Source organism: Carcharodon carcharias, chromosome 13, assembly GCF_017639515.1.
Source record: "Carcharodon carcharias isolate sCarCar2 chromosome 13, sCarCar2.pri, whole genome shotgun sequence".
Lineage (NCBI taxonomy): Eukaryota > Metazoa > Chordata > Chondrichthyes > Lamniformes > Lamnidae > Carcharodon > Carcharodon carcharias.
In genome coordinates, this window is record NC_054479.1 from 11479890 (window position 1) to 11495887 (window position 15998).

The 15998-nt window shown below is 47.2% G+C and overlaps 1 protein-coding gene across 1 annotated transcript in view; it reads left to right on the forward strand.

The window, feature by feature from the left end:
- The window catches only part of LOC121286497 (tricarboxylate transport protein B, mitochondrial), a 96113-nt gene that overhangs the window by 47409 nt on the left and 32706 nt on the right, over positions 1–15998 (forward strand). The window contains exon 3 of the mRNA XM_041203637.1: positions 887–986. Within this exon, the coding sequence (XP_041059571.1) occupies positions 887–986 (100 nt within the window). The remainder of the gene's footprint in view (positions 1–886; positions 987–15998) is intronic.

Below are 15998 nucleotides of genomic sequence, written 5' to 3' on the forward strand. Positions count from 1 at the left end.
ACCTTTTTCAACCTCTCTGAGGAAACTGTGGCATAGTGGTAATGTCACTAGTTTAGTACTCTAGACGTCCAGGTTAATGCTCTGGGGGATATGGGTTCAAATCTCACCATGGCAGCTGGTGAAGCTTATATTTAATTAATATTACCTGGAATTGAAAAGCTACTCTCATAATGGTGACTATGAAACTATAATTGATTGTGTTTAAAAACAAATGCCTATTTAGTTCACTAGGGTCCTTTAGGGAAGGAAATCTGCCTTCCTTACCTGGTCTGGCCAATATATGACTCCAGACCCACAGCAGTGAGGTTGACTTTTAACTTCCCTCTGCAATGGCCTAGCAAACCCACACCCCATGAAAGAAGAAAGGAATAAAAAGGCAGTTTCCAGCCAATGAAGGGCTTTTGAAGTGTAGTCTTTGTTGTAATGTAGGAAATGTGACAGCCAATTTATACATAGCAAGCTCCCACAGGCAGTAATGTGATAATGACCAGATTGAGGGATAAATATTGAACAAGACACCAGGGATAACTCCCTTCCTCTTCCTCGATAGAGTGACATGGGATCTTTGATATCCACCTAGGCAGGGCCTTGGTTTAACGTCTCATCTGAAAGATGACATCTCTGACAGTGCAGCACTCTCTCAGTGCTGGTACTGGAGTGTCTGTCTAGAATATAGTCTCAAATCTCTGAAGTAGGGACTCAAACCCATGACCCTTTGATACGGAGTCCTGAGTGTGTTACCAACTGAGCCGGAGCTGCTATCTTCACGCGGTGGTACAACAAGCTCGAGGGGCTGAATGGTCCATTCCTGCTGCCAGGTGAAAGGAGGTTATTAAATGCAAGTTCCTTTTGAAGAGGAGTAGCCTGTTTTTGTTTTGTTTCCTAGGTGACTGTGTGAAACAGACGGTGCAAGGCCATGGGGTAAAGGGGCTTTATCGTGGTTTGAGCTCGCTGCTGTATGGTTCTATTCCCAAGGCAGCAGTCAGGTATGTTCCTGCTTTCTCTTTTACCAGCCATCTTTTACATCTAATGGCTTTGTTCGGGTGGTCAGAAGTGAACGTGTCTTTCAGCAATTTTCATTTTCCCTTTTGATGGATGTGGGCATTGCTGGCAAAGCCAGTTTTAGTTGTCCATCCCCAATTGCCCTTGAATTGAGCGACTTGCTCTGCCACTTCAGTTGAGAAGTCAACCGCATCGCCGTGGGTCTGGAGTCACATGTGGGTCATGGAGCCAGTCCAGGTAAGGACAGCAGATATCCTTCCCTGAAGGACATTAGCAAGCCTTTACAATCAATCAATAATCTAGGTAGACACTCCAGTGCCCGTACTGACAATCAATGATAGTTTCATGGTCACCATTACTGAGACTAGCTTTTTAATTCCAGGTATTATTAATTGAATTTAAATTCCACCAGCTGCCCTGGTGGGATTTGAACCTGTGTCCCCAGAGCACTAGCCTGGGTCTCTGGATTACTAGTCCAGTGACATTACCGCTACCCCACTCATTTATCGATTCATTTCCTTTGTGTTTTCCCAACTTTAGTTACTGCTCCTGCCTTTTGTCTTCTGAAGGTGTGAATTGATATTATGGCATAATTGCAGAGGGAGCAGCCTCCCTAGCCCCCACACTTACCTTGGCCAAATGCCTCGGCTTCTTGTATGACAGCAATTGTCAATTGGCTAATCAGAAGCTGTCCAGCTGGTCCTGCTCCTGTTCCCACTGACTGTGCGTGGACTCTTTCTAACAGAGACTCAATGGGAAAGCAACCAGAAGTGACAGCATTGCCTGATTTTATTCTCCCCAAACTTTGCTCTTCCCACTTCCCACACACTCCCCAGCCCAGGGACGCAGAGATCAAAGTGTCCAAGCCATTAGCCCGCAAATTACATAGGAACATACGAACTAGGAGCAGGAGTAGGCTATTTGGCCTTTCAAGCCTGCTCTGCTGTTCAATAAAGGTCATGGCTAATCTGATTGTAACCTCCTGCCTACCCCTGATAACCTTTCACCCCTGGGTTAATCAATAATGTATCTAGCCCTGCCTTAAAAATATTTAAAGACTCTGCTTCCATTGCCTTTTCAGGAAGAGAGTTCCAAAGACTCTCAACCCTCTGAGAGAAAAAATTTCTCTTTATCTCTGTCTTAAGTGAACGACCCCTTATTTTTAAACTGTGACCCCTCGTTCTAAATTCTTCCACAAGAGGAAACATCCTTTCCACATCCGCCCTGTCAAGATCCCTCAGAATCTTAAAGGTTTCAATCAAGTCATCTCTTAATCTTCTGAACTCCAGTGGATACAAGCCTAACCTGCCCAACCTTCCCTCATAAGACAACCCGCCCATTCCTGGTGTTAGCCTAGTAAACCCTCTCTGAACTGCTTCTAACGCATTTACATCTTTCCTGAAATAAGGAGACCAGTGCTGTACATCAATACTCCAGATGTGATCTCACCAGTGCCTTGTACAGCTGAAGCTTTACCTCCCTACTTTTGTATTCAATTCCCCTCACAATAAATGATAACCTTCTATTAGCTTTCCTATTTACCTGCTGTACCTGCACACTAGAATTGCTTCTTTGCTCCTCATGGATCACGATTGAACAGAGATCTCACTGGCCTGTGGTGACTCAGTATCACAGTAAATGGACAGTCCATTTGTCCAGATTGAGGCAATTGGTGGGAGCTAAACGTTATGAATTTATCTGACTCTTACGGAGCCGTTTCTGCATGTAGCTTAGTTGGTAGCACTCTCACCTCTAAATCACAAGTCTCTGGGTTCAAGTCCCACTTCAGGGCTTGAGCACAAAAGCCATGTCTGGTGCTCCAGTGCAGTACTGAGGGAGTGCTGCACTGTGGGAGGTGCTGTCTTTTGAATGCGATGTTCACCCTGTCTCAGCCCCGAGGTGGATGTACAAGGTTTCTTGGCACTATTTCATAGAAGAGCAGGGGAGTTATCGCTGGTATTTATCCCTCAGTCAACATCACAAACAGATTATCTGGTCATTGTCACATTGTAGTTTGTGGGAACTTGCAAACTGGGTGCCATGTTTCCTACATTACAACAGCGAATACACTTCTAAAGTACTTCATTGAATGTAAAGCACTTTGAGAAGTCTGGTGGTCATGAATGGCACTATATATAAATGCAAGTCATTTTACATTTCTTTCCACTCTTCCATCTTGTTCCCCACTCGTTCTCATCCATTTTATTCCCTTTCCTCTCCTCTTGACTGTCTCCCCCCTCCTCCCCTTCCCTCCATCTCCCCCTCCAAACTAGTGAAAGACAAACAAGGGACTTTTCTTCACACACATGGACAATGGGCTGTTGGGACAGGTTGGTGGACATAAAGGGCTGGAATCCTGTGAGGAACAGTTGGATGATATCCTGAGGACACAGCGGGGTTCTCCCCGGATAAATGAGCTAAGATGGGCTGAATGCTGTTCCTCAGCTGTATCCGTCTCCCAGCCTATTTTTGTGAAGCTGAATGGATCCCCTGGGGGGAGAGAGACAGACATAATATTTTTAATGTATGAGCTGAAATGGAGAAATCAAACAAAGGACATTTTGATTTGGTGAGCCTAAGGCATTGAATGAAGAATAAAGTAATCGCTTTTAGCTGGGGACTTTAGAATTCAAGCAATGTTTTAGTTGTCAGTTCTTTGTCTTCATCACATTTTAACAGACTCTGGCATCAGGAGCTGACTAGAGAGTGAAGACGAGCAGCTGTAGAGCCTTTTAACACCAAATACCCGGGGGTTTAGGTTTTTAACCTGTTCTGTATCCTGTTGTACACTGAGCAATAATGCTGACTGCTCTCAACAGCCTCTGGATAAATTTGGAGAGTGAATAAGTGGTCAAGATTCCCGGATAAGTTGAACACATCAAGGCAGCTGGTGTCTTCACAAGAGAAATGAAACATTTCTTTGTTTGAAACTTACCAGGACAGTCGCTCATTCCATACAATGCCTGTGTTCTTCAATACCGAGACCAAACCCAACCTCTCCTTACCATCACCTCTCCCCAGACCTGTCTCAGCCCATCCTGCTGCTGAAACTCTCATCTAGACTTTGTCACTTCTAGACTCAACTATTTCAACCTCCCACTGGTGGTCTCCCACCTCTGTAATCATGAGTTCCCCATACACTCTGTCCACATCTAACTTGCACTTGGTCTTATTAACCCCTCACCTCCTGTACTCACTGACCGATGTTGACTCCCAGTCCGCCAATGCCTCAGTTTTAAAATTCTCAGAAATCCTTCCATAGCCTTGTGCCTTCACCTTTCTGTAATCTTGCAACATATCACAGAATGTTAACGGCACAGAAGAAGGCCATTCAACCCATCGTGTCTGCACCAGCTCTCCAAATGAGCATTATGACCTAGTGCCATTGCCCTGCCTTTTCCCCGTACCCCTGCACATTGTTTCTATTCAAATAATCACCTAATGCCCTCTTGAATGCCTCAATTGAACCTGCCCCTACCACACCTCTGCTGTGCATTCCAAGCCACTCGTGTGAAAAAGGTTTTTCTCACATCGCACTTGCTTCTTTTGCAAATCACTTTAACTGTGTGGGGGAGATGGTGGGATAGTGCTAATGTAACCTAGAAGCCCAGGCTAATGCTCTGGGGACATGGGTTCAAATCCCATCACCAGCTGGTGGAATCTAAATTCAGTTAATAATCTGGAATTGAAAAGCTAGTCTCAGTGATGACGACCATGAAACCATTGACGATTGTCATGAAAACCCACCTGGTTCGCTAATGTCCTTAGGGAATGAAATCCTTACCTGCTCTGGCCTACATGTGACTCCAGACCCACAGCAATGTGGTTGACTCTTAGCTGCCCTCTGAAATGGCCTAGCCAGCCACTCAGTTCTGGACAACAAATGCTGGGCTTGGCAGCATCACCCTCATCCCATGGAAGAATTTTGAAAAAAAATAGCCTCCTCTGGCCTTACAACCCTTCAAGATATCTGCACTTCTCTAATCCTGGCCTCTTGCTCATCCCCAATATTCATCGTGCCGCCAGTGGCAGCTGTGCCCTCAGCTGGTAATAAGCTCTGGAATTCTCTCTCTCAAACTTCTCGCCACCTCTACCTCTCTCACCCCTTTTAAAACGTTCCTTCAAACTGACCTCTTTGCCCAAGCAATTGGTCACCAGATCTAATAACCCCTTATGTGGCTTGATGTCAAATTTTAGTTTATAATGCTCCTCTGAAGCACCTTGGGTAGTTTTACTACATTAAAGGCACTATATAAATGTAAGTTGTTGTTGAATTATGAATCTCTGTTGAATTTCAGTGATTGAGTAGTTAATCTATATTTTCTCATATCAGCCAGTGTCCCAGTGAATCTTCACTGTACCGTCTCTATTGCTTCAATGTCCTCCTTACAATGCAGAGCCCAAAACTACGCAATGCTACAACTAATCTTAAGGTTTTAGCATAGCTCAGTTGATGGAACGTTTGCCTTGGAGTTGGAAGGTCAGGGGTTCAAACCCAGAGACACGAGTGCGAAATTCAAGCTGACACTCCAGTGCAGCACTGAGGTGGTGCCGCACTGTCAGAGGTGCCGTTTCTCAGGTAAGACAATATACTGATGCCCCTCCTGACCTCCCAGCTGGATGGAAAAGATCCAGTGGCCATTGTTTCAAAGAAGAGCAGGGGAGTTCCCCTTGGTGTCCTGACCAATATTTGTCAATCATTGTGACCAGAAGCAGAAAATGTAGTCATTATCACATTGCAGTGTGTGGGAGCTTGCTGTGCGCAATTTGACTGGTGCATTACCTACATTATAACAATGACTAGGTTTGAAAAAGTACTTCATTGGTGATAAAACACTTTGGATCATCCTGAGGCTGTGAAGGACACTCTATAACTGCAAAGCTTTCGTATCATTTAGCCAGGAAACCACTCTTGCAACATCATAATTACCTCTCAGCTGTTCCCAAGAGGAGGAATGTGTTCACTTTGAAACTGTTTTTTCCAGCTGAGGTAAGATGATTCCAATGAGTTTGCATGGAGGATGATGTGGATAATGAGAGGGCTCTTTCATGATTTAAGTAAAGGCTCGTTAGTCTGTAATGAAATCTACATCAGAGGGTTTGTACGTTATTGCAAAAGAATTCCTAAATGACAGAGGAATGAAAGAATATTTAACAGCTGCTTTTCAATTGGCATGTTCAGTGGGAAGATAGGGAATGCCGCCTGATAAAGGGCCAAGGTCCATCTCGTTCACCATCTACCATTCTAATAGCCAAATAATTCAACAATAGTGGATTGTTGACTAATGGTAGCAACCAATCTCTTATCAAAACCCTTTTGTGAAATCCCCCAGGATACTTTATTCTGTTAAAGGCAACTTACCTCCTAAATTCTTTTTGTAGTGCACAGCCTATTGGCTTAAGCATGTAGGCCCTATAAACATTTTTCCATGGTGACTTGAGGGAGCTGACATGTACCTGGCCTGGGTGGGAACTTTCGGATATATTACATTGTGGCCACGCAGCTCAGAGGGAATATTGGTTAATGGCGTCACGTAAATGCACGTTATTGTTGTAGTGGCCTACCGCAGACCCAGAAACGAGGTGAGGAAAACCCCCAGTGGTGGCGAGCTTTAGAAACCCTGGGCCCAAAGTCACCTGTTCCTCCCAGCATGCTCCACGTCAAGCCTCAGGTTACTCCTATACTGGACCGCGAGGTTATTTCCTGAAAGAAATCAACCTCATCAGCACTTGACTGAATCAATACTCACTCTGCTCACTATCTCCCCAGGGAGATTGACCACTCGCTCAGTGAAATATTGGAGTTTCCCACAGGCTGTGGGACCCTGACACTGGGACCAAATGGGGGACCTGACCCCGCACCTACCAGCAGTGAGACCAGCGGCACAACCGTCCGGGGAGGCAGCCCCCCCCCCCCCCCAAATTGGCCACCTTCGTGCTCACCACCCTATTAAGGAAAGCAAGCCATCTCCCAAGCCCCCAGACCCGCAGCAGCCCCAGCGGGAGAGGTGGGCATCGCTGGGGCGGGTAGGAGACCTTGAGGGCGTCTCAAAATAGAGGTGCTCTCGGAGGGGCGAATTAGATCGACGATTCCAAGGGGGTGATGCCGGTGGGCACCTCGGAGCGGGGTGAGGATTGGGGGAGACGCTCCTGCTGGTGGGTTGTCCGGGGCCGCGAGGTCAGCCTTTCCTGCTCGCGGCCACGTCTTTACAGCGTTGAGACTCTGGCTCTGACAGGCTGCAGGCCGCTTCCATTGGTCTGGGGCCTCCACCCGGTGGGGGGAGGGGTGGGGGTGGGGGGATCTCCTCCACTGTGGGCAAAATTCTGGTGAGCTCATAAGGTCACCCTGGTTGAGATCTTAACCCTGTAAATTGGCTGCCGGCCTCCATATTGTGAGTAGCTGGTCCAGGGCCCTGTCCTCCCCTGGAGAAAGCTCGCCGAGAGCCGGAATGCATTGGGGATCCATCCCGACACAGCTCCGCTCTATTTTCCTGGCCCCACCCTCGTCTCCCCATTGTGGGGCTGGGAAAAATCAGCCCATTGTCTCTGTAGGTTAATGTTGGTACCATCAGTTCCTGATTGGTGCATGTCGTAGAGCTGGTGCCTGACTGGTGGTGAACTTAGCGGATTTGGTAAGGTTGCTGTGATGGGAAGTCCTTCCTGGCGGCTAGCCTCAGTGAACCAGGAGCCTTTACCTTGGGGTTTGTTGTATATTTATATATACTGGATTTGCCTCAGAGCAATGCAGAGATGACGCTAGTTTCTATGTGTGCAACAGGTTTATTTACAAGCATTTTGAAATATCTCTGCAATTAAAAAATGTCTGCACCATGCTTAACCCAGCTCTAGCTTCTAGTAGCTTCTGTGGTGTCAGCTTCCTTTGCTCTGAGTCCACACCCAGACTTAACCAATCAAGCACAGCAAGCATAGATCAGTTACCAGACTCAGATAATCAAACAGCGAACAATTGAACACCACAGCGTTGATGTTCAGAGGCCACTGACACCAACATCGCTCTCATGGTACATGAAAACAATCACCGCTGGTAAACCAACACCACCTGGGATGACAGTGGCACCAATTCATCGTGCCCTGGCTTCCTAGACTAATTAATTGGCCATTTAGCTGGCCAGTGTAGAGCTAAACTAGATCAGCATTGACATGGGGAGACAAAGCAAATGGATTATAAAGGACTTGCAGGAGCAGAGAGGCCTATGGAGTGAGGTGGGCGTTGACATACACATATCCTTCAAGGCAGCAAGACAAGTTAAGAAAGCTGTTTAAAAAAAAACATATGGGATCCTTAGCTTTATTAACAGATAATTTGAGTAACAGCAGGAAGGAAGTTCTGTTAAATACTGTTTAGGCCTCAGCTGGCAAATTGTATTCAATCCTGAACGCTACACTTAAGGAAGATTGTTAAGATCTTGGAGAGGGTGCAGAAGAGATTCACCAGAGTGATACCAGGAATGTAGAACTTCCATTAGGTGGAGAGACTGGAGAAGCTGGGTTGTTCTCCTTAGAGTAGATGTTAAGTGGAGATTGGATAGAGGTGTTCAAAATCCTGACTGGCTTTGATAGAGTAAATAAGGAGAAACTGCTTCCAGTGGCAGGATGGTTGGTAACCAGAGGGATCCAGGTTGAAGGTGATTGGCACAAGAAGCAGAGGCAACATGAGGAGAAATTTTTTCACACAGCGAGCTGTAATGATGTGGAATGCACTGTCTGAAAGTGCGATCGAGGCATATTCCATAGGAACATTCAAAAGGCAATTGGATAAATACTTTGAAAGGGAAAAATTTTGCAGGACTATGGGGAAGGAGCAGGGGAGTGGGATTAATTGTCAGCTCTGCCAAAAAGCTGGCACAGGCACAACAGGCCAAATGGCCTCCCTCTGTACTGAATCATCACACCACCCCTAAGATAAACGTCCCCTGTTCAAATCCCGTGTTCAGAGGAGGAGGGCACGATCATTGGCATTAGCACCTTGAAGAGAGGAACAGTGTGCAGGGTTAGTTACTGACCCCTCCCTCTCTCAGTGTGCGTGTTGGGTGAGAACAAGGTGGAGCTTGTCTGTGCTGTCACCCAATGGCTGATTCACCAGTCACGTCAGTGCGTGAGGAAGCTCGCGTTTTACCTGTTAGCTCAGCCATGTCTCTGGGGAACTGTGTTAAAGGTTTCAGGCAGCAGCCGATTTGCACTCGGCAAGTTTCCATTAACAGGCCTGAGCTGAATGACAAGCGGTTCTATTTTTAATTTATTACTGAGACACAGCGCTCTTGTTACTACATTGACATGCCAACCTAGATTAAATGTCTGGAGTGCGGCTTGGACCCTGTACAGCTTTCTAACAGGAATCTGTGACCACCAACAGCCAGGGTAGGTTGGTCATGTAGTGTGACTCGTTAGCGCTTGAGACCATCCAAAACTCTGCTGCCATGTCCTAACTTGCACTAAGTCCTGTTCCCCTATCATCCCTTGTGCTTGCTGATCTGCACTGGCTCCCAGTTAAGTAACGCCTTGATTTAGAAATTCTCATTCATGTTTTCAAATCCCCCTCCACATTGTCACGCCCCGCCTCCCCCACGCCCCACCTCCCCCACACCCCACCTCCCCCCCCCCACCTCCTCCGAATTTTACCAAATTAGGAAATAATCAGGAGGCAAGGTCATTTCTGACGCCTCTCAGTTCCTTGGTTAAATTTTTGAGAGGCGGTCAATTAGCAGGCTGCCCTCACTCTCCGACTCGGGACGCGGACGGGTTCCAGAGACGGGAGCTGAGGGCCAGGTGGGGAGGGAAACACTGGAGGGGCCGTCAGGATGAGGGGACTGACTGAGATCTCATTATGCCCAGGAAAATCGAAGAAGACAAACACCTCCAGGAATTCCACACTCAGTGGCAAAGCTGCGACATTGGCTGACAGCGGCTATGCCATTATCTGCCAGTAATATTCCTCGACTGATACTTGGGGTGGTTGGGGGAGGGGGTATGGAGCGGTTATTTTATGAGGAATGGTTGGACAGGTTGGCGCTGTATCCATCGGAGTTTAGGAGAATGAGAGGCGATCTTATTGAAACATACAGGATCCTGAGGGGAGTTGACAGGGTGGATACTGAGAGGATGTTTCCCCTTTTGGGAGAGACTCTAGAACTAGGGGACACACTTTAAAAATAAGGGGTTTCCCCTTTAAGGGGGAGATGAGAAGAAATTTTTTTTTCTCTGAGGGCGGTGGATCTTTGGAGCCCTCTTCTCCGGAGAGCAGCGGGGCAGAGCCATTGCATATTTCTAAGGCTTGAAATAAATAGATTCTTGACTAACCAGGGAAGCCAAAGAGTATCAGGGGTTGGCGGAATGTGGAGTTGAGGCCACAGTCAGATCAGCCATGATCTTATCAAGTCGCAGAGCAGGCTCGAGGGGCTGAATGGCCTCCTCCCGGCTCTTCATTCATTTGTTTGTAACCATAGCCTCTGCTGTACAGCCACTGCCTTTCACCTGGGGTTTGGGCGCAGTGTTGCTGGGGGGGAGGGGGCGGTGTGTTGGGGGGGTGGGGGCGGTGGGGGGGGGGAGACACTCCGGAATGTAAAATGAGGCGCGGGTGACTTCGGGGCCTGCGTCCCGACGCGCTGTCTCACGATATTTCGTTCGGCGGGCATGCGCCAGTAATCGAAAGGCCCATTAAGGCCATTAACCAGGCAATTAACCTGAATGTCACGCAGCCTGTCCGACCTTACGGTTGGCGGGCAGGAGAAAAGGCCAAGCGAGGAAACCTCGTCCACCAGCGGGATGAGGTTCGCTAAGGCTTTTTGCGAATTAAATACAAATTTTGTCCGGGAAACGTGTCCCATCTCGCAGTCACATGAGGGGACATGTTTTGTTAAATTTTTATTGCATTGAAGCTCCCTTTTCACACGCGTGCGTGAAAGAGCGTTGGACCCGACTCTCCCTGCTTCCCCCACCCGCACAGGTAGCGCTCGCCTATTACTACAGCAGTCAGCACCGTGACCACTCACTCCCGCCGAGCACGCCCCACACGGGAAAAATTCAGGCCTCAGCACTGAACTGATTCCAGAACTGTCCTGCCATTCGCCCCAGTGTACAGCCAGAGTAACCCCCCAAGCACGCGTTCAGAGTACCTCTCTGAACAAAGCACCTCCTTCACTATGAGTGCATCCACGGAAGTCCCCCGTTAGCCAATCGGAAGGCTCAACCCAATGGCCAATCAGGGCATCAAAGGAAAGACCAATCATGGCAGCAAGTAGCTGGCCCATTGACAAACAGTTTGGGGGGCGGAAAAAAATACGCCCAGAGTCTGACAATTAACCTCGGAGCTCGTGACTCCAAAGGGGGTAATGACCCATGGTTTTGGGAATCCCTGCCCCAAACTCTGGAATTCCCACTCTAAACCTCTCCACCTTTATGTTATAATTCAGAGAGCCAGGCAGTGAAGGTTAGGACTGGAGATTAGTCTTCATACACTTTTGTCTACAGAAACACACATTATAAATATTCAACTCCAAGCAACATCGAGTTTTAGTCGGCTCCTACATGTAGGGGCACAAATAAATCCCCAGTTTTTGCCCACAACCTGAATCCATTTAAACATTCAGTCAATATACAATGAACTGTCTCCACCTCCTGTAAGATGCTCCTTACAACCTATCTCTTTTGGTCACCTCTCCTATATCTCATTATGTGACTTGATGTACATTTTGTTCGCTAACGCTCCTGTGAAGCACCATGTGATATTTTACTACTTTAAAGATGCTATATCAATGCAAGTTGCTGTTGTAGCCATTGGACCGTGGGATGGGGTAGTTGCAGGGTTGGTATCAGAGCCAAGTTCAATCCAGATAGACGAGCAACAAGTGCCCTTCGAGAAGGTGGTGGTGAGCTGCCTTCTTGAACCGTCTGTGTGGTGTGGGTACACCCACAGTGCTGTTAGGGAGGGAGTTCCAGGACTTTGACCCAGCGACAGTGAAGGAACGGAAATATATTTCCAAGTCAGGATGGAGAGTGACTTGGAGGCGAACTTAGAGGAATTGCCCAGTTTATTGTATGTCACACCCTCTGTTACCTTTTGTGGGGAAGACTATAGGTTATAAGATAGTCATTAATATCCAGTTGGGAATTCAGGAGAAACTTCTTTACCCAAAGAATGTTTGGAATGTGGAACTCACTACCACAAGGACTGGTTGAGGCAAATAGTGTAGATACATTTAGGGAGAAATTGGATAAACACAAGGGGGAGAAAAGAATAGAAAAATATGGTAAAGGCATGAGTTGAAGTACAAGTGGGAGGAGGCCTGTGTGGAGCATGAACACCAGCATAGACCAGTTGGGCTGAATGGCCTGTTTTAGTGCTGTAAGTACTATATAAAAAGCACAGGCAGAAAGCTCTGTTTGACTATTTGAGATTAGGCAGGTGGGTTACAATGTTCTGAAGAGGCTTGATAAGTAGGAGCAAGAGTAGACCATTCAGCCCATCGAGTCTACCCCGCCATCCAGTAAGAGCACGGCTGATCTTGGGCTTCAGCTCCACTTTGCCGCCCATTCCCCGTATCCCTCAGCTTGTTTCTGCTGGTCAGGGGACACAGGCACCGTCTCAGGGAAAGAGGGGAAGATCATTTAGGACTGAGATGTGAAGAAATGGCTTCGCTCCAAGCGTTGTGAATCTTTGGAATCCTCTACCCCAGAGGGTTGTGGATGGCCCATCGTTGAACATGTTTAAGGCCGGGGATAGACAGATTTTTTTTTTTTGTCCCTCGGAGAATCGAGTGAAGTTGAAGACCAAACTCAGCCGTGATCTTTGTGGATGGTGGGGTAGGCTCGATGGGCTGAATGGTCCACTCTCGCTCCTACTCCTTGTGTGAGGGGATGACCTGACCCATGTTTCCCTGCTGAGACCCCAGCAGAGTGCTGGAGACTGACAGAACTTGCAGAGCCTCGGTGATCCTCCCCACCTCAACAGTCGGACCCCCAACTGCGGCGTTAGTGAGAAATCGCTGACAGAAGAAAGAGAGAGAGATTTATTTCTGTAACACCTTTAATACATTGTCGGAAATCTCAGCATTGTTTCTCACACACACTGAATGGGGAGTGACGGTTGCCAATAGGAACGTAGGAGCAGGTACATATTGTTCGGTCTGCTTAATTATCTCCCAGTTACACACAAAACCTTGAACGCACAAAGCACTTTAAAAAAAGGAAATGTTAAATGTCTGGGGTTTTTTAAAAAAAGTAAAAGCAGAATACTGCGGATGCTGGAAATCTGAAACAAACATAAAATGCTGGAAAAGCTCAGCAGGTCTGACAGCCTCTGTGGAGAGAGAGAAACAGAATTAACGTTTCGAGTCTAATATGACTCTTTGGGTTTTTTAAAACATCTGTTTCAAAGCCAAGTTTTTGAATTCTGCGGTGAAAATGATGCCCAATTTGACATGAAAGATCAACAACAACAGTTGTATTTATATAGCGTCGTCAACCTAGTTAAACTTCCCAAGGTGCTTCATTGGAGTGTTATCAAACAAAATTCTTAACACCAAAGCCACAGGAGGAATGCGGACCGGTGAACAAAAGCTCGCTCCAAGAGGTGGGTTTTTGTGAAGTGTCTTAAAGGAGGCCTAGTGCTGGAAAATGGGATTCGAATAGTTATGTACTTGTTTGACTGGCGCAGACTCGATGGGCCAAAGGGCCTTTTCCTGTGCTGTAGGCCTCTATGATTCTATAAGAGGGAGTGTTAGAAAGGGAGGGTGGGGAAGGAGAGGTTGAGGTTGAGGTGGGAGGGGGCAATTCTGAGGGGATTGTGATTTTTCACAGGAGTCATGATGGAACCAGACCAAGCCTACAAAAAAAAACAAGTGAAAAGTTACTTTCCTTTTGGTGCCTCTTCATTCGACACTCTGGACCACTGTCCTGAGCCAGTTCCCCAGTGTTTACACTGTGTACACTCTGGACCACTGTCCTGAGCCAGCTCCCCAGTGTTTACACTGTGTACACTCTGGACCACTGTCCTGAGCCAGCTCCCCAGTGTTTACACTGTGTACACTCTGGACCACTGTCCTGAGCCAGCTCCCCAGTGTTTACACTGTGTACACTCTGGACCACTGTCCTGAACTGGCTCCCCAGTGTTTACACTGTGTACACTCTGGACCACTGTCCTGAGCCAGCTCCCCAGTGTTTACACTGTGTACACTCTGGACCACTGTCCTGAGCCAGTTCCCCAGTGTTTACACTGTGTAGATCTCCTCTTCTAGCCCGACCCGTAAACCCGCAGACCCACAGAAAACCGGGCCGGTGAGACAGGAGGGGAGTGGCTGCTAGAAAGTTTTCCAGAATAACCAGAAAACCAAGTCTTTCATTCATTCCACAAGCTGTGAGCACCACTGGAGAGGCTCAGTATTATTGCCCATTTCTAGCTGCTGGAGAAGGTGGTGGTGGGATGGAGAGGGACGAAGAAAGGTTGGGACAAAGGGTGAGATGGAAGAGAGATAGGGACACCATGAGAGGCAGGTGTTAGAGAAGGAGAAAATGTCAGATGGGAACAAAGAGAGATGGAGAGAGAGAAAGAGAGAGAGAGAGTGAAGGAGAAACAGTGACAAAGGGAGACATGTATAGACTGAGCGAGAATGACAGACTGGGAAGTGAAAGAGTCAGGACCTAAGGGACAGATAGAGAGAGGGAGAGAAAGGAACAGGGATAAAAAGACCGTTAGAGAAAGTGCAAAATAGAGGGGCAGAAGGGACTGAGAAAGTGAAATACAAATGAGCAGAGAGAGAGAGAAAGGACAGACAGGGACCGAGAGAGAGAGAGGAACAAAGTGAGCAAAGTGAGGGAGAGATAGAAAGAGAGAGAGGGTGAAAGTCAGTGGGGGACAGAGACTGCTGGTGTGATTCAGTTGTTTACTGACCCATTTCAGCAGCAGTTAAAGAGTTAATCACATTTAGAATTAAATACACAATGAACAACATCACTATCTTGTGAATTAATTCTGTCACAAACTTCTCAAAGCTTTAATTGATTTGGTGCACATTCAGCGCAGGTCATGACAAGGGGTCATAGCCTTATCTGGTCTGGAGACTGCACCTGATTGGTGATTAGCTGATGCATGATGTGTTTGTACCAATCATCGCTGTTCAGTCTGGCACCCTGCCTACTGCCATTGACCAGGATTTACATACACACATGGTAACCCTTGACTGACCCCTGCTGGCAGAATAGATATTGCAGGAGAAAGTTATACCAAGTGCTTATCACAGGAGCTGTTTCTCTCTTTTAAAAGGATGCAAAATTGCAGGCAGCTTGTTAATAAATGTCACCCTCTATTGATTGTGAAAGGCCTTGGGTTTTATATCTTGATGTTTTAGGTGTTAGTTAAATGTAAATTATGAGTTTTCTCTCAACAGGTCTATTTGACCTTTACTGTGCTGTTAACTCAAAAAGAAGAGAAAGACTTGTACTTATAAAGTGTCTTTCACAACCTCAGGTTATCCTCAAGCACTGTACAGCCAATGAATGACACTTTCTGAAGCGATGTGAGTCAATTTGCGCACAGCAAGCTCCCACAAACAACAATGTGATAGTGACCAGATCAACTGTTCTTTTAGTGAGGCTTGTTGGTCAGGGCAATGGGGATAGCTCCCCTGGTCTTCTTTGAATAAGGCCCTATGACCTTTTACAGCTGAGACAGCAGACAGGCTCCAATTTAACATCTGATCCAGAAGAGAACATCTCCGACAGAACAGCACTCCCTCAGCACTGACCTCCCGACAGTGTGGCCTTTCTTCAGTACTGACCCTCCGACATTACAGCACTCCCTCAGTACTGACCCCCTCAAAGTGCAGCACTCCTTTAGCACTGACTCTCCTACAGTGCGGCGATCCGTCAGTACTAGTCTGCCGACAGTGTAGCACTTCCTCAGTACTGCCCCTCTGGTGCAGCCCTCCCTCAGTGCTGCTCCTCCGACAGTGCGGTGCTCCCTCAGTACTGCCTATCTGACA